This window comes from Nothobranchius furzeri, chromosome 4, assembly GCF_043380555.1.
Source record: "Nothobranchius furzeri strain GRZ-AD chromosome 4, NfurGRZ-RIMD1, whole genome shotgun sequence".
In the NCBI taxonomy this organism is placed as follows: Eukaryota; Metazoa; Chordata; class Actinopteri; order Cyprinodontiformes; family Nothobranchiidae; genus Nothobranchius; species Nothobranchius furzeri.
The window spans coordinates 83658374-83676903 of NC_091744.1; the positions used below are offsets into that span (position 1 = coordinate 83658374).

Sequence of the window (18530 nt, forward strand, 5' to 3'; positions counted from 1 at the left end):
CGGAGTTTCTCTGATGAAACGATGTCTGGATTGGTTTGGAACAGCTTTGCTTTCACACATTCCCACTCACACGTAGAAAAATAAAATAGCACACACATTTAGTAATGTATATACCTTACATGCTATATATATTATTACTTAGATTAGCCATTTTTATATTTTGCTTGATTTTACGTTATTGTATTTTTGCACAACTGTTGCAGTGAAGCTCGCACACAAGAATTTCACTCGCATGTACCAGTGTACCTGCACATGTGACGTGACAATAAACGTGATTTGATTTGACATCAGCGCCAGCTGCTGAAACTGGAAGGTGAAGTGAAACAAGTGCAGCTAATAATTTTACACTGATTTTAAATCAAACAGATATAGAGCCGTTGTCGGTACAGGATCTGCTCGGGTGCAAGATTGGGTCGGGGGTCCTTCGACTGCTGATGACGTCAAGTAGTTGAATTGGCTGAACATGAACTTTACGTAATCACGTTACGTTGGTCCAGGCAAATTTTTCTGTTGGAAAAAAAAAATCTGTTGGAAAGATGGACAACTTTTACAAAGAAATCCATCATTACCTCTTTGAAAATACACTTTTAGCATAGAGCTGCATGTATATTAGGGCTGAACGATTCATTTCATGTGCAATTAAATTGCGATGTGACAAAAGGAGATTTTCTAATCACAAAGGCTGCAATTTGGCAGCGAGTGGTTAGCGCAATGCTAATATACATGGAAAAACCCATAGGAATGCTAATGCTATCACCGATTACATCCTTACAAATCATGAATTAGAAACGTGCCAAATGATTACATTTGGAGTCTAATAGAAAGTAAAACTACCATCAATCAAATAAGTACAGATAGGTATTGTAGTACAGCCAGAAAACTTTTTACTCCAGAGTTTTGGCTAGCAGCTATGAGCGTAACTGAACTACGCTCAAAGAGGAGTTCAACATTATGAATACAATTTAGTGTTTTATTTTACAAATACCATTATAAACACAAACTTACGTCGTAAGAAACATTTTAATAACGAAACTGCTAAATTATTTCCAACAGTATAAAGATGTGTATTTTGTCCGAGTGGGTTTGCCGTACTTTGACGTCATCGGCAGTCGAAGGACCCCGAGCCGATCTTGCACCCGAGCAGATCCTGTACCGACAGGATCTCTCCATATTAGGGGCGCATTTTTTAACCAAAATCGAGAGTATATCTCGATTAGTTTATCCAACCTGCAGTACTGCAATTTCAAACAACCTAATTAAAAAGATTAACATCATCAATTTTAACTTCATTTGGAGAAATAAGCCACACTATATAAAGAAAGATCAAATGGTCAAAGAAATTAAAGATGGAGGCTTAAAAGTAATAGATTTCAATTGCCTTAACGGAACACTCAAAATTAATTGGCTAAAATCATGGCTCAAGAATCCGAACGCTTTCTGGTATTCTATCCCCAGTCATATATTTAACAAAATGGGTGGTCTAAAAATTTTACTGTTATCAGATTTTGATATAAACAAACTGCCCACAAAATTATCAGAGTTTCACAAACAAGTACTAATGTATTGGAAGTTGTATGTACATAATTATTCCCCTCACTCTTCTATAATTTGGAACAATAGATATGTATTATGCCGTAATAGGTCACTATTTTATGAAGATTGGATGAATAGGAAAATTTGGTCTGTTGTACACTTGATGAAAGATAATGGTGAACTACTAGGGTATGATGAATTTTGTCTTAAATATAACTTTAGCCCTCCTAAATCTGATTTTATAAAATTATTAAAAGTGCTTCCTAAAGAGGTGGTCTTCCAGTACAGAAACATTATTCAACACCAACCTATAAATCCACAGTATGGTTCTATCTCCATCCAAGGTATTCCCCTTATGGATAAAAAGTGTACCAACCAATTTATTAGACGGTGTTTTACTGATCAACTACCCTTGTAAAGTCAACAAGAACAACATAATTTACAAATTTGGTAAAAGCTCCATTATTAAACTAAGGACTCTATTTAAAACTTCCTGTTCAACCTAAAGTCAAAGAAACACATTTTAAAATTTTAAACAATGTCTATTCCTCAAAGGATCTGCTCAGAAAACGTTTTAACATTGATGATAATTCATGTTCCTTTTGTGGGAAGGATGTTGAAACAACTGATCATATTTTCTTTGAATGCAACAAGACACGGACGTTTTGGAACTGTTTTGAAAACTGGATTCAACCTCAGATTGGAATCCCATGTCCCATGTCAAGAGATGTCGTCACCTTTGGAACTCTCCTTCAAACAAACAACCAAGAACTCTGCTACAATCTACTTCTCTGTCTGGCAAAATTCTTCATACATAAAAACAAAAAATACTGAAATCACCCCCTGTGTTCAATGCGTTTGTACATGATTTTAGATTGTATCTAAGATCCCTTAAATGTATCAATAATAACAGCTATGAAGATATGTATAGACTTTTTTGTAGACTTCCTGGAACTGTGTAGTGGTCCCTTGCATTGTTTTTGTGTTTTTTTTTGTTTGTTTGTTTTTGTCCTCCCCCTTTTCACTGACTGTTCAATGCTCATCTGAATACATTGGCATGTTCGCCTTATTTGTAATGTAAATATGCTTTACTGCAATTTAAAAAATAAAAGATCCTGTACCGACACGTCAAACTGACTTCCTGCTGGTTTCCTCTGGCTGTTTTCATTCAGCCATGATGACTTTTATTCATCTTAAAACTGTTTTAGAAAAAAACGACTTTATAAAGATGTAAATGAGACTATTTTCACTGCAGCTTTACACAGATTTCTGTTCTGATACACAAAACCTTCATTAAAGGGACCAAAACAACTTTGATGTTTCTGCTTCAGAGACCAAAAGGTTAAAGTTTTAGAAGCGGCCTTCGCGTTTCACTCGAGAAGAATTTGTTTTTAGGGTCAATAAGTAACTTTTGGTCACTGATCATCCGATAAAGCACAAACCTTTCTCCACACAATGTGTTTCTTCTTGAGTTTGGACTCAACACCCAGAGATGTGGAGTGAAAGGTTTGATCGTAACTTTTAACCACCTATAAAACAAGCAAATTTCCAACTTCTTCATCTCTGAGGTTTCAGTAGCCGCTCACGTCAGTATCAGATCCCAGTTACAGCCCGCCATCTCCCCGGGGTGCAAAACAAACAAACACAACGTAGAAAACAAGTGTCAGCTTTAATCAGGACATCATTTTTAAATAATATAAAAATAGTTTCTAATGTCTGTTTATTCCCTCGTCGGGTGGTTGATTTGGTTGTCACCTCAAACATCTGTGGAGTCTTCATCTGCGTTTAAAATCACCAAAACCAAAACGTTTGTGTGTCACGCCTCCAGGGGGAAACGAAACGTCTTGTTTCCCGTCCTACAGCGAGCTTCCGCACAGTCCAAGATCAGGGAAGACGCTCCGTCTTCTCGGTTGTCCACTAAACTCTGTTAAGATTGAATTTAGGGTCTTTTAGGGGTCAGTGAAGCTTGACAGTCAATAATAAATGTTACATTTACACTAAAATGCTATAGAACAATCAATAAAAAAGGGTATTAAATTAGTTTCACTTCTCTAAAACTGAATTACTTGTCATCCCAGCACAACATCTCAATCCAAAATGACTTCCTATCTCTGGCTCCTTCAAAGGCAGTTCGAAATCTGGGTGTTGTGATTGATGAACACCTGACCTTTAAAGATCACGTTGCCTCTGTTGCTCGTTCATGCCGCTTTGTGCTGTATAACATACGAAAGATCAGACCATACCTAACACAACATGCCACCCAGCTCCTGGTGCAATCTACTGTCATCTCCCACCTCGATTACTGCAACGCCCTACTAACTGGTCTTCCAGGCTGTACTGTGAGACCTCTTCAAATGGTCCAGAACGCAGCGGCGCGTCTGGTCTTCAATCAGCCAAAAAGAGCACACGTCACCCCTCTGTTCATTGAGCTCCACTGGCTACCGCTAGCAGCACGCATCAAATTCAAATTGCTAACACCGGGTTGGCCACGCCCACCTCCACCAGCCGGTCCTTGGAGAAGGGAATCCCAGGAGCGAGACAGCTGATAGGCCCCCTTGTCTCGGTTCATGTTCGCACCTGTGATTCCCTTCTCCAAGGACCAGCCGGCGGAGGTGGGCGTGGCCGACCCGGTGGATCTGACAGATCCGGGTTGGTCGCGCCCACCAGAGGAACAGCTGATAAAGACGCGTCAAACAAACATCTGTGACATTTCTGAGGAAGACTGCAGACGACGGTCGAAACGTGTCAAGGTAACTCTTAACGCCTTCATGTCCGAAACGAAAAGAACCTCGTTTAATGATCTGGATTTTGTTCTCATAAGGTATTTTTTTCCTGAAGAGGAGCAGGAACGGTGTCTCAGTACCTGCAGCTCCTGTAAAATCTGCTTAATTTTCTCCGTCTGCTCTCCGACACACCAGGCCAGACTCACGTGGAAAGACGGATCCTGCAAAAGAAACCCCTCGCTGGATTATAGGAACAGATTATACGTTAATCAGCAGAAAACATTATCGTTTTGTTGAATCTTAAACAGATTTGAGAATGAAATAATTATTCATTATTTAACCAAAGTTTTCTTACTGAATATCTGTGTGATATTTAATATTAGCTAAAACATTTTGGCCGCAACTGCAGCACGTCTACTTTGTTATTTACGTGCAGATTAGAGTCGTTTACTTTGTGAAACATAACGTTTGCAGTTATTGAACGTTTGGCGTAGGCAGCCTGAGCTGCTCTCATCTCACTGATTTTGTTTCCGTCCTCGTTAAAAAAGCCCAGCAGTGAGATGGAAACGTTTAATAAAAATGAAAGAATTCATGTTTTCACTCTTGTATCGAAACCTTCAAAGTAGTAACGAAAGAAACTTCAACTCAAAGTAGACTTTTTGATCTTTTCTTTGTTAAATGATACCAACCTTGTAAAAAGTTTCCAGCTGAAACTCGGTCATTGTTTTGTCAACAGCTTGGATGATATCCAGCAACTGAGCATGCCCAGGAGACACTTCCATTCCCAGGAATGTCCTACAGGGAATAAACACGTCAGACACAGAATTACGGAACAGCAGAAATGCAACCGGTGTATTTAGATAGATGCCAAACAACATAGGTATTACATGGATGGTTAAAGGGACTTTACGGAGTTTTGAATTTTTATGCTCGCGATCGCCCCCTCAGGCCAAAAGCATAACGGCAGCTTCAATAGTAGGCTCGTGAACGAGGCGCGCATGCTGTACGTGCACACTCCTTAACAAAAATAACAGCTGAGACAGTCCCGTGTGTGTGTGTGTGTGTGTGTGTGTGTGTGTGTGTGTGTGTGTGTGTGTGTGTGTGTGTGTGTGTGTGTGTGTGTGTGTGTGTGTGTGTGTGTGGGTGGCTCGGAGGACAGAGGACAGGAGAACGTGCAGCTAATTAATTAAATAATTTGGTTCTGTACCTTTCTCTTCAGCACAGCCGACAAAGGTTTATGATGGGTCAGTCCTCCTGCATGCTCAGATCATTCCCTTCCCTTGCTTGAAAAATTGTTCCAAAATAAAAGTTGACCCCACATCTTTTTATCTGTGAATTCAATGCCGTTCGGCGAGTCTCAAATAAAAATGTGGGCGTCTTACTGTAAAAAAATATACCATTAATGTAAAAAATAAACTCTAAATAAACTATGTTCACATCCAGAATCGAACCCAGGTCTTCTGCATGAATCAGACATGTTACAAGGTGAGCTACACTCTAGTAACATTCACAGTATCTGTAACATTTATATCCTTGATGACAGCTGAAACAACGTCAAACCAAAGAACGGTTGGGAGTGAAAATGGCTATTTTGTTGCTAATTTGCAGGAAATATCTAGAAGAAAGTTCTACAGAAAGTAGCTAAGGGTCCTCAGAAATGTAGCTAGCTTTGTCACTAGGCGTTAGGAACAGCGACAAAGTGGCACTGCCTCTCTCTCTGCTGCTAAAGCTACGGATAGCAAATGCTACGGGCGATGCCTGAGCGTGAACGCGCATGAAGCAGCCTGCTCGACCCGAGCATCTCTCTTTTTCTGTGATTTTACAGAAAAACAGGCAATCACAGTAAAAATGCCAGGGCTCATTCTACAGGACCAGGGCATTGCAGGAGAATGTATGAAGAAGACATTTATTATTTCTATACATGTTTTAGCTGTCAAACTTCCATAATGTCCCTTTAAATATTTGTGTATTCTCTTTACTTCTAAAGTCCTCGTTGTTGTTTCTATCACTGACAGTCGACGTCAGCTCAGTTCAGCTTTAGAGGGAGACTGAAAACCAACACAGCTCAGATGAAATTTTAGCATTTGAGGTCAGAGCTGGGGCAAAGCCAGCGAGTAGAGATAAAAATTGGGATTTGGTGAATCAGTGTTGTGTCTGAGTTTTTCAATGTACATAAAAAATAAAGACGTAAAAATGTAATGAAGGCTTAAAAGGCTCCACCTCGTCTTCTCAGCGTTACAATAGACCTTCAGTCGTTCAGCAGAACACAAGAACCTGCAAATCCAGAACAACTGAAATTAGAATCTCTACAACTTCTCATAAAACGTTCACATGTTTTTATTCTGTAACTGCTCTGGGAGCTCTGATGCTACACAAGCTGTTAAAAGATTAAATTAACAGTTGATTCAAGCGTATAAATGTCACATCTATGCTTTGCACTAGCCTAATACATACCATTAGAACAATCTAGCATAACAATTATGAAAATCCTCAGAAAAAAGGACAAATCACCAAATGGTTCCCGGGCGCGGCTGTCTGCAGCTCACCGCTCCCCCACATTAGTGTGTGTGACAACTAATGGGACTTTAACTTTGACAAATACACAGAATGGTAATTACACCTTTTGCAGTGGGACAGACTTCTCCTAAGGCTCTGTGCGAATGGTTGGATCCAGTGGTGTCTGAGCACTACTGTCTGAGACAGGCTGAGGTGGAACTCCTCTTGCAGAGTCAGAACAAGACCCCGAGTCTGTGACAACAACAGAAGCTCCTCCATCAAGCTCTCAAACTCCTCCTCCGGATGGTCTAGTGAGACAGATGAGAAATCAGAATTATATCATGATTGATTGTTTATGTTTTATACTTTGAGCTGTTCTTACAGGGAAAATACACATAAGTGGCCCAGTTTCCTCTCTCATGCTTGAAGGAGCGGATGCGTCCACCGTGAAGTGAGCTGTCTTCTGTCTGTGGAGCATCTTCATCAGGAAACATGTCCAGGAGGCACCCAGGGACAGGAAGCCTGCAGGAAACCCAGCCGAGTCGGAGTTATTTTATTTCCACCAAAAATTAATAAACTGAATAGTTGACACCAAAAGTGGCAATATTCAATGTTTTCAGTAGAATAGGGTGTTTAAGACGTGCTGTTCATTCCCTGTAAGCAGCCTAGACTTGACAGACAGTGCATTAAACTGTTTATCACAGCAAACACAGAAGAGGCTGAAGTACTTTCTTAGCATATTAGTCTAATTTCTCTCATCATCACAATAAATACTGAGCTAAAATATACAACACACACCTTGTTTTGAGTGCCAGGTCTTTTAATTTAGCTTTTTTCTTTGTTGGAAAATCCACGCTACTCTCATCTTCATTATTCACAGACTTTTGGGAACTTCGCCTCCGTGTTTTTGTCGCTTCCGCTTCGCTTCCAGCCTCACCGTCATCCTCCGAGCTGCTGCTGTATCCGACCAACATCCTAAAAATTCACTGGAATATAGTTTGTATTAATTAGTTACCAGAAGTAGGCCAATTCACGTGGCATAATTGGCAAAAACACGAGCAAGGTTTCCTCACTGCTAGTATTTTTACTTCCGGTGTAAACAAACTGTTGTTACACTAATCTACGTCCCGCAGAAACGCCGTGCACGCTGCTAAGTCGTTCCTCTTGTATCCGATTTGAATAAATGAAAATTAAAAAACAGGCTTTTAATCAGCAAAATGATCAACTGAATACATTTAAAAAGCATACAATATAAATAAAAATAATTTAAACAGCATGTATGTTTAATACATTCTGTGTAATTTAATTTAAAAATACAAGAAGAACTAGTAATAATAATAATAATAATACATTTTATTTGAGGGCGCCTTTCTCAAACCCAAGGTCACCTTACAAAGATAAAAACAAAAAACAACAGAGGCGAGATAGGGCAATAAGAACAAAGAAGATACATACAAATTTGAAACAATTCTAAAGTCTAGGTCTAAAGGGAATAAACTTGTCTGAATAAGTGGGTTTTGAGGTGTGCCTTGAATAATGGAAAAGAGTCCGTATTTCTAATGGCAGAGGGAAGTGAGTTCCAGAGCCGTGGAGCAGAGCAACTGAAAGCTCTGCTCTCCAGGGTGGTAAGGCGAGCTCGAGGTTGAACCAGATGAAGTGCAGATGAGGATCTAAGAGATCGGGAAGTGGGTCGTTGCAATAGTTAGTAAGTTGCATAGATAAAGTGGAGCCATGCTATGTACAGATTTAAATGTAAGTAGTAGGATCTTGTATATGATCCTGAATTCTATTGGCAGCCAGTGTAGGTTTTTAAGAACAGGAGTGATGTGATTTCTTGAGGGGGTCCCAGTAATGGTGCGTGCTGCAGAGTTCTGGAGAAGTTGGAGTTTATGAAGGGATTTAGTTGAGAGACCAAATAGAAGGGAATTACAGTAGTCGACACGAGAGGTGATGAGACTATGAACGAGGATTGCAGCAGCATGAGGCGTGAGAAAAAAATAATAATGCATTGAACTTATATAGCGCTTTTCTAGACACCCAAAGACGCTTTCACACACTCTCACATTCACACAATGCTAGTGATGGTAAGCTACTTGTAGCCACAGCCGCCCTGGGGAGGTCTGATAGAGGCGAGGCTGCCATTTGGCGCCGTCGGTCCCTCTGACCACCACTAACACAGGCAAGTTGGGTGAAGTGTCTTGCCCAAGGACACAACAGCAGGATACCCCTGGCGGGAGCTGGAATCGAACCCATGACCCTCCGATCATGAGGCAACCCGCTCTACCACCTGAGCTACTGCTGCCCCTAAAGGACAGAGTCTGTTGATATTGCGAAGATGGTAAAATGCGACTCGAGTAACATGGTTAATGTGAGATTGGAATGAAAGTGTACCATCAAGTATGACACCAAGACTTTTTACCTGTAAGGATGGGTGACCTGTGGAGTCGTCAATATTGATAGAGAAGTTGGGAGAATTTTTTAAAACAGAAGCAGTGCCAATGAGTAGGAGTTCTGTTTTATTGCTGTTTAGTTTAAGTAGGTTCTGAGAGAGCCAAGATCTAATTTCAGATAGACAGTTAGAGAGGGAGATTGGTGGAAGGGATGCATTTGGATTGGAGGAAATGTACAGCTGGGTGTCATCAGCATAACAGTGAAAATCAACGTTGTATTTGCGGAAAATGTAACCAAGGGGGAGCAAGTAGATGATAAATAAAAGAGGGCCTAGAACTGAGCCTTGGGGAACTGCTGCAGTAACCGGGGAAGAACTAGAAGAGTGAGATTGAAGTTGAATGAACTGAGTACGATCAGATATGTAGGAGGTGAACCAGGCTAGGGATGTGTGACTAATGCCGATAGATGCTAGTCTTTTGAGAAGTACGCTGTGAGAAGTGGTGTCAAATGCAGCACTTAGATCTAGTAAAGCCAGAATGGAGAGATGGCCTGAGTCTGTTGCCATTAGTAGATCATTTCTGATATTTACTAGTGCTGTCTCCGTGCTGTGTTGTGGCTGAAAACAGATTGGAATTGTTCATATAGATTATGAGAATTGAGATATGAGTGAAGCTGAGAAGCAACAACTTTTCCAAGGATTTTGGAAATAAATGGTAATTTAGATAATTGGACGAATATTATCAAAGTTGGTGGGATCCGCACCAGGCTTTTTGAGAATCTGAATGATACAGGCAGTTTTTAATGCTGCAGGAACGACTCCGGTACTGAGGGAAGAGTAAATGATGGTGGATATGAGAGGAACCAGTGATGGAAGACAGGCTTTAAGTAGCACTGTGGGGAGAGGGTCAAGCAGACAGGTGGATGATTTGTATTCCCTGATTAAATTTGATATCTCAGTTGCAGAGGGGAGACTGAAACTTGAGAATAAATGACTTGGAGTTGTCAGGATGGGTTCCACTTCTGAAAGAGGATGTCTAGTAGCATGGAGTTGTTGGTGAATAATTGAGATTTTGGATGTGAAGAAGGACATGAGGCAGTTGCAATAGTCAGAGGAAACCATACTGTTAAGCAATAAATCAGGAGGCTTTGTAATTTTGGAGAACAGAGAAAAAAGATAGATAGATAGATAGATAGATAGATAGATAGATAGATAGATAGATAGATAGATAGATAGATAGATAGATAGATAGATAGATAGATAGATAGATAGATAGATAGATAGATAGATAAACTTTATTGTCCACCTCGAATTGAGGACATGGCTCACCTTACAATACAATCCATATCGCATTCACACAAATATATAAAAAGACAATTAAAAGTTATTAGAATGTTATCGTCGTAAAAAAAACTTTAATAATTCAAAATTGTAATTGCGGTGGGAACAAATGATTTCTTATAGACACCTTTCTTGGTCAGTGGAACTTGTTACCTCCTTCCTGATGGAAGTAACTGAAAATGTGTGCATGTTTTCTTAAGCCCCGCCCCCTCTTATTGTTTCTTTAGTCGGGAGTCAACTTAGACCAAAAAGAAATCAGCTTCATTTATTCATGTAAATATGTATTTTCCAGTTCATTTATTGTGGCTTTTTTAATAAGTTTCATGAAACTGAAAAGAAATATACAAGCTATCTGCGTGCTTTGCCCAGCCATGTTGTGAAGCACATGTTTAAGTAACTTTTCATCAGATAACTCTACTTTTGTTTTTCAGATGTTATGAATAAAAATGGAGAGTACAAAGAAGTGGACTTCCGAAAGTCTGAGAAGATGTTTTCTGAGGAGCAACCTGCTAGCAATAGTCACCGTGGGCGCAGTCCTAGTGGGTAAGTGAAATCCTTAAAATGCATTGCCATCGTTAATTAGCCTGTAGCTAACAGCATATTAGCCTGTAGCTAACAGCTCATTAGCCTGTAGCTAACTTCACTTAAGCTATGAGTAAAAGAGTCATTGTTGTAAGTTAAATTGTTTTATAGATATTTAGTTCATAAACCTGCCATAACCGTTAAACTAATCCAAAGCGAGTTGCTAGACTAGTTTTTAAGCGTCACCCAGATACATCTCTAGTTTTGTCCATCCTACCAAAGTAACTTTAATAACACAAATCCGACTTTGAGGCCGAAAAATGGATATATGTTTATTTTTGTCAATTCAAGCACTTAAGCTTTTATGTTCGATATGTTTATCATCTTAAATTCTTCCATTTGTAGAATTTTTTTAGATTATTAGCTTATTTTATTTTAACCGCCTCAGCTGACCAGTTGAAACAGCGACGCCTGGTGGCTTATTTTAGTTGGTGCATTAACTGCAGCTGAAGCTGTGAACGGATTTTCTGGTTGATTTTCTTGCAGACTTCCCGAGAACACTGTTGTGTTTCGTGCTATTAAACGAAATATCGAGTGTTTGATTCGATTTATATAACGCTTAGATAGTTTAAAAACGGAGAATGGCTTAGACTGTAAAATAATAAAAGTTTAAGCTTTGATGGAAGTCTTAAGTTTTTTAAAGCATAGTGCAACATTTTCCTTGCAGTTTTATTCAAGTTCTGAGGGAATTTGTCAGCAGAGCTGCTTTTGAAATATATTTTACTCCTCAAATATATATTTTTAAGGATTTTATGAAATTAATATTATTTTTGTTTCTTTTCCAAGATTATTCTAAAAGGGAATTAGACTTATTTCTCTAATTTAGCTTTAAGATTTCCTGTATTTATTTTTCCTCTAAGTGTCTTGGTAATAAGTTGCCTTCTCTGCAGTTTATCCAAAGTACGTTTGATTTTTGGAAGGTGGCACTGTTGGCGTGGTTTTGAAGTCCCACTTCACCCTGTCATCGGTCGCTAAAACCTACATGGACTTCCCAGGAGAAATCCTTACCAAGTTTCTTTTACTGGTGTCTTCTCTGGTTGTGACTAGTGTGATTACGGGTAAGTTACAAGATTACGTCTAGGACATTTACTGGTAATTAGTAACGTGAAAGTATCAGTAATTATTAACGTACAGGTGAAAATAAAGCAGAGTTAGTCAAGAAATGTCCTCACGGTGTTTACCTTTTCACCTGAGCTTTCTGCTGTTGTGTGTTTGCTGTGACCTGATCTCACCGTTTACATGACAGCTGTGTGGATAAAGGATTTGTGGAGAAGTTAGCTTACCAACGTGTTTCATTCAACAGAAGTTTCCACTGCAAGAGTCAGCCCCAGCAGGAAAATCACCTCCCGTGCACTGACCTACTTTGTCATCACCACAGCTCTCGCGTTGTTCAGTGGTAAGAGGATGGGGGAATATTTGATGATTTAACCATTATCTGTTTCTTTTTAACAACTTCACTTGGAGAGGGTGAGTAAACCATCTTATTGCATCTGAAGGTCTGGATTCCTTTAAAAAGCAGTTTTTGCTTTTGTCGCTGCAAAGAACCTGCATGAAGATCATTTGTGATGAATGTTTCTTAGGAGTACTTTTTGTAAAGCTGCTCAAACCAGGAGTCATTGACCGGCCTGAGGTGGACAATGATGAAGATGAGGAATTAGCTTGCTCCACAGCTGATCTCGTGATGGATTTCATAAGGTGAGAACAAAGTTTCCTCACATCTTTTAATTTCTCTGTGCGTTCTGAGTGTGGCAGTGTGAGCATCCTGTCACAGTGTCCCGACTGATCATGCGCCCTGGCTACTTGGCCAAGGGGATGTCCCTTTGGCTGACTAGTAAGCGCGCGCGACTCTCACCCGGGAGTCTGGGGATCGAATCCCGCCTGGACCCTCGTTTCTCCACCTTGCCACATAAGTAAGAAGTTTTCGGTTCAATATTCTTTGCAACATCAGATTACATCAAGGTCAGGGAATCACACCTCCAAAGGGCTCTCTTCCAATCCACGGCCATGGGATGTGTGCAGTTACTTTTAAGTGTTTCAAGTTACCATGGAATCGGCTCGATCATCCTTCTAAAGCTTACCGCCGCATCTGTGCGCTTTAGAGCAGCAATCCAGAGTTTTCCCCCCTTCAGGAGGTATTTTAAAAATAACCCAGTATCAATGTAGGCCCGTTAGCCTAGAAGAACTTGATCAGATTGTTCGGTTTGGGTGCAGATGCGTTTGAAGCTCCGTTCATTCATCTCGTGTTTGTTTTCTCTTTGTGCTTTTCAGGAACTTGTATCCACATAATCTGGTCCAGGCCACCTTTCAGCACGTGTGTTTTACTCACGATCCCTAAACGGCTTGGTTGCACACAGATGATTGAACTCTCATGACTTAAATGACTTTTTTCTTAAGTACAAGACTCAAGCGGTGCTGGTGAGAGTTGAAGGAGATGGTGTGAACTCCAGCCTGGAGGAGGTGCCTGTTTTTCAGCGTTTTGCTGTGATAATACTTGATTTTCATTCCTCTGCTCTTGCTGAGTTTGCCATCTTGTTTCAGGAAGCTGTACATGTGCGTAAAGTAGGCAGAAACGTCAGCGGGCCCAACGCGCTGGGACAGATCACGCTAGCGTTTCTGTTTGGACTGGGTCTCAGGAAATTCAGAAACACAGGGAAGCAGCTGAAGGAAATCATCGTCGCCGTCAACATGGTCATCAAGCTTCTGGTGGAACTGATCATCGTGGTGTACGTGGAGCTAAAGCAACATGTCCAATTTAGTTCCCTACAGGTCGTTTAAATCAGACGTTATGCTGCGTTAGCCAAACTTAAACGTACAATGAACACTTCACCTGTCTGAAGGTTTCCAGTAAGGATGCAACAATACCACTTTTTTCCAAACCGACATGATACCGATACTTGGATCTGAGTACTCGCCGATACCGATTACCAATACCGATACTTCTACCACACAAAAAATGCAATGATTTGGAATACAGATTTTATTTTCTTCTCTGCTTTCAACAGGAAAAGATTGTCAGGTAGATAAAAAGTAAAATATATGAATAGAAATCATCACAAAACTAAAATATTAGGTGAACAGAAATGACAACTTACAGTGAATCCATTTTCAAGCGACTGCATTGGTATCGGTTCCTGGTATCGATTAACTTTTACCGATACTGGTATCTGTGCCGATACGATACTGGTATTGGTATCTGTGCCGATACGATACTGGTATCGGTAAACTTTTACCAATACGATACTGGTATTGGTTTCTGTACCGATACAATACTGGTATCTGTATCGGTGCCGATACGATACTGGTATCGGCAAACTTTTACCAATACGATACTGGTATCGGTATCTGCGCCGATAAGATACTGGTATCGGTAAACTTTTACCGATACCAGTATCAGTATCGGCACATCCCTAGTTTCCGGGTTGACTTCTAACTTTACTAAACTGTTTCAAAATGTTCTGGGACTTTCCAGCTACCTGCCATTTGGGCTGGTGTTCATGATGGCGAGGTACGCGTACGAAGTTCCTGACGAAGCGGAGGTGGTACTCGCCCTGGTGAAGTTCGTGGCGGTGGTCGTCTGCGGGTCTGTTCTCTGCTGCTTTTAGCTCAGTTTTAAATCTGCTACTCAGGAAGTGACTGAGAATTCCCGCCAACACGTGTGTTGTCTTTAGGCTCACCCTCCACGGACTGGTGTTACCGCTCATCTATGTGCTCTGTGTGAGACGAAACCCCGCTCCCGTCATTAAAGGAGTTTCTCCTGCGCTGCTGAAGGCTCTGCTCATCTCACGCACGTAAAAACGTTTAGCTCCTAATCTTCTGTCAGAGTCAGAGAAGGCTTGTGGAGAGTATTTAGGTGTTGAGTACAGATAATAAAGACCAGACGTTCCACTTCCAGCTCTGCATCCACAGAGGCCTCGAGGTGCTGTGAGAGCATTCTCAGCATGGACAGAAGAATCACTCGGTTCATGCTGCCGATCGGGTCCGGCTGCTGCATGAACGGGAAGGCCCTTTACCAGATTGCTGCTGCTGTTTTCATCGCTCAGCTGAGCAGGGTCTCACTGGACTGGAGCCAGTTAATCACCCTTGGGTAAATCTCAGTGCTTCTAGTTTATTCTTCTAAATCAAGCCAGTTATTTTGTCAGCATGAGTTAAAGTTAGTATGCCTCTGAAGGCATTTTGTTGTTTCATCTAGAAGAAACCAGGTTTCTGTGTTTTCCTCAGTTTAACAGTCGCAGCGGTCACCGTAGGAGTGGTGGGAATCCCAGCTACGGGGTCCGTCACTACTTTCCTGATTTTGACCATCACTGGAATTCCTTTGGAAGCTGCTTCCATTCTGCCGGCCGTGGAATGGCTGCTGTAAGTCTTTTTTATTTTACTGATAACAATGGAGGGCTGCACAGGGGTGCAGTGGCTGGCGCTGTGGCCTTGCGGCAAGAAGGTCCTGGGTTCAAACCCCAACCTGGGCTCTTTCTGCAAAGAGTTTTCATGTTCTGCCTGTGCATGCGTGGGTTCTCTCTGGGTTCACTGGCTTCCTCACACAGTCCAAAAACATGACTGTCAGGCTGATCGGTGTGTGTGTGTGTCCTGTGTCTCTGTGTTGCCCTTCAATGGACAGGCAACCTGTCCAGGGTGTACCCCGCAGGAGACAGTCACCACGACCCTACGTGGACAAGCGGGTATAGAAAATAGAGGGATGATAACAAAGGTTTCAGAAATCACAGAGTTGTGTGTGTGTGTGTGTGTGTGTGTGTGTGTGTGTTCTCAGGGATCGTCTCGGTGCATTTGTCAACGTCCTGGGAGACAGCATCGGCGTGGCGCTCGTCCAGCATTTGTCAGAAGAAGAGCTGAAACACATGGGAGCCCAGGAGCTTCTCCCAGACAGGTGGGGTCAGACGGGATTAAGTTCACGTCTTCTCTGGAGACAACACTGGGAGACTATTTCTGTCCACTAGAGGTCAGCAGAAGAGGCAGGAAACCCCTTCACCAGTCAGCCCACACATTAACTTCCATTAGAAGGTGTTTTATGCTCTGGGATCTTATATAAATTACCAGTGAATCATCGTGACACCAGGTTGGGTTCAGATTGAACTGGATTAGAACGTAATTGTCAAACTCTGTTCTTTAAGTGTCCCAGAAGCTCTTTGTTTCCTCCTCAGTTAGTCGCCACTAAAACAAACTGCTTATTTCTTTAGAAACCGCAGGTGATCCGTGGGTGTGGTTTAACAGGGAGACTGTGAAATATTACAGATTATTTATAAACCTGTGAACATATTTTGTCTCTTCAGTGGCGAGGCGGCAGAGCAGCCTGAACCAGATCCATCCCAGCAAGACCCTGATGTCATCAATTTGGTCATTCCAAAAGATCACTTCCTGTAGGGTCTCCTGAAGGGAGCTTGAGGTCCTCCGAGTCATGCCCCCTCCCCCGTTACACTTGGCTTGTTTACGTTTGATGTGAAATTTCTAAAGTTACTTTTAAAGTATTTTGAGCCCAAATTCTGTTATAAAGTTTAGGATCTTACGTGTCTGGAGTTGGGTTTCATGTCACTAAATGCAGAGAATATTAATAAATGATCTTTGGATGTTCTGAGGGGCACTGTTTGGATCTGGATCTTATTACAGCTCCCTAGTTCAGGATGGTGGTTATAGGATGTTTCTGGACTTCCGTAAGTACTTTGATTCCAGGTCAGAGTCCATATCCTGCAATCTGAAGATTTGCTCTGAAGTGGGAACTTTCTAGTTCCTTAGACCGGAGCTTTTCCCCCCAGAGTACAACTGAAGGCACTTATTCCTGTTAGAGCCCACTGCTGGTGTATTGGTTTAACGAGTGTTCTACGCCTTTAAGTAAATAAGACTCTCACCTCTTTCAACAAAACATGGCGTAGATACCGATGTTTATGGCCTCGGACGCGACGGGAGTTGAGAAAGCAGCTAAAAATGCTACCGAATGTTAGCTTTGGTCAGATTTCCATGTCATCCTCCACGCCTCCACCGCAGCAGGCTGAGGGATTGTAACGGTGTCCCGTTTGAGCCGTGACAGCGGCATTCCCACGTAGTTTACGTCTTTAAAAAGACCCTAAAAATCCGGATTAGAGCAAACGGATCGCATCATCCGTTGATGGTCAGAATGCAAACAAACACTGGACCGGAAGTCCGTCACATTATTTCACATAAGGGCTCTTGGGGGCTAGAAATAAGGTGGATAGAGGTTGGTCTTTGTTACGACCCCCAGTCTAGGATATAGGGGAATGCAACGTGACAGTCACAATGATTGAGGCAGGTCGGCTAATGTGTAAAAGGTTGTTTGTTTGTTGAAGATGGGGGGAAAAGAGGGGACCTGTGGGTTGACTAAATAAATGAAATCAATAAAACAAAAACACACCCTAATCCTATCTACAAAAATAGCTTTCAACAAACCAGTACAAGGGAGGTACTACCCCCTCTTACCTAGTGTTTTTAGACATCCAGATACTACGTGTGCAGATGTACAGGGTACCCCATCTCACCTGGTCCGCAACCTTCCCACCACATACCTGACAGCCAGTTTAAACAGACTTCAGCATCCACATTTCAACTAAGAGCATAGAAAAACAAGCTCTGGGCTCAACGGCTGGATCTTAACAAAAAGACTCCAGCCTCCACCAGGTGCAGGCTATTTAAAGGCAGGCTCCACAGCTGATTGGCCAACCAGGAACACAGCAGCCAATCACTGGCAGAAAGGGAAGGTTCACCTCAGAATGTAGCAGACAACTTGAACCTGGAAAAGAAGACAGTTATAGAAAGTGCCAGCAAAAGTGCTTTGCATGTGACGGTCTTATTTTTTAATAATGCTTTATGTAAATACGTTAGGATACTTTATTATGCTTTCATGTGTAATGGAAAATAGAGTAATGTGGGCTAAATAAATTGCTTTAAAAGCTATTTATTTCTATTCTCATTACTTGTGACCCATAGCTGTAAAACTCTATTAATTATAGAACATCCCCTTGCTTGGTCTTAGGATGATTAATTAGAAGTAGGGATGCAACGATACCACTTTTTTCCAAACCGATACGATACCAATACTTGGATCTGAGTACTCGCCGATACCGATTACCAATACTGATACTTCTACCACACAAAAAAATGCAATGATTTGGAATACAGATTTTATTTTCTTCTCTGCTTTCAACAGGAAAAGACTGTGAGGTAGATAAAAAGTAAAATATATGAATGGAAATCATCACAAAACTAAAATATTAGGTGAACAGAAATGACAAGTTACATTAAAGCCATTTTCATGCAACTGCATTGGTATCAGTTCCTGGTATCAGTTAACTTTTACCGATACTAGTATTGGTATCGGTGCCGATGAAGCTGCGCTCAGCTGATGGAGTCATCTGATTAAAATGCCGAGTTTTGCAGACTCGCAGACTCCTGACAAGGGAAGATACATCAGAACGTGTAGTAGCCGGGTTATTTGCTCTGGCTGC

At 41.3% G+C, this 18530-nt stretch overlaps 2 protein-coding genes across 5 annotated transcripts; one reads left to right on the forward strand and one right to left on the reverse strand.

Annotated features, from left to right (window-relative positions):
• Positions 1–3183: 3183 nt before the first annotated feature.
• usb1 (U6 snRNA biogenesis 1) lies at positions 3184–17648 on the reverse strand. 4 transcript variants are annotated; one of them, XM_054733684.2, is made up of 8 exons: positions 17592–17648; positions 7551–7738; positions 7135–7274; positions 6877–7060; positions 6477–6530; positions 4946–5051; positions 4397–4477; positions 3184–3457 (listed from the first exon to the last, which is right to left on the reverse strand). In XM_054733684.2, the coding sequence occupies exons 2-8, from the start codon at positions 7724–7726 to the stop codon at positions 3350–3352; spliced, it is 849 nt and encodes a 282-aa protein (XP_054589659.2). In that variant the 5' UTR covers positions 7727–7738; positions 17592–17648; the 3' UTR covers positions 3184–3349. The 4 variants fall into 4 exon arrangements, with proteins under 4 accessions (XP_054589659.2, XP_054589660.2, XP_054589658.2 ...); XM_054733685.2 differs by lacking the exon at positions 17592–17648 and adding an exon at positions 17506–17578; XM_054733683.2 differs by lacking the exon at positions 17592–17648 and adding an exon at positions 7826–7883.
• On the forward strand, positions 10694–16650 carry LOC107389204 (excitatory amino acid transporter 3). The gene is made up of 14 exons (XM_015965223.3): positions 10694–10755; positions 10914–11025; positions 11985–12122; positions 12368–12460; positions 12645–12759; positions 13333–13375; positions 13459–13521; positions 13603–13787; positions 14534–14644; positions 14733–14852; positions 14957–15148; positions 15283–15417; positions 15827–15943; positions 16347–16650. The coding sequence occupies exons 2-14, from the start codon at positions 10929–10931 to the stop codon at positions 16435–16437; spliced, it is 1500 nt and encodes a 499-aa protein (XP_015820709.3). The 5' UTR covers positions 10694–10755; positions 10914–10928; the 3' UTR covers positions 16438–16650.
• Positions 17649–18530: the final 882 nt, after the last annotated feature.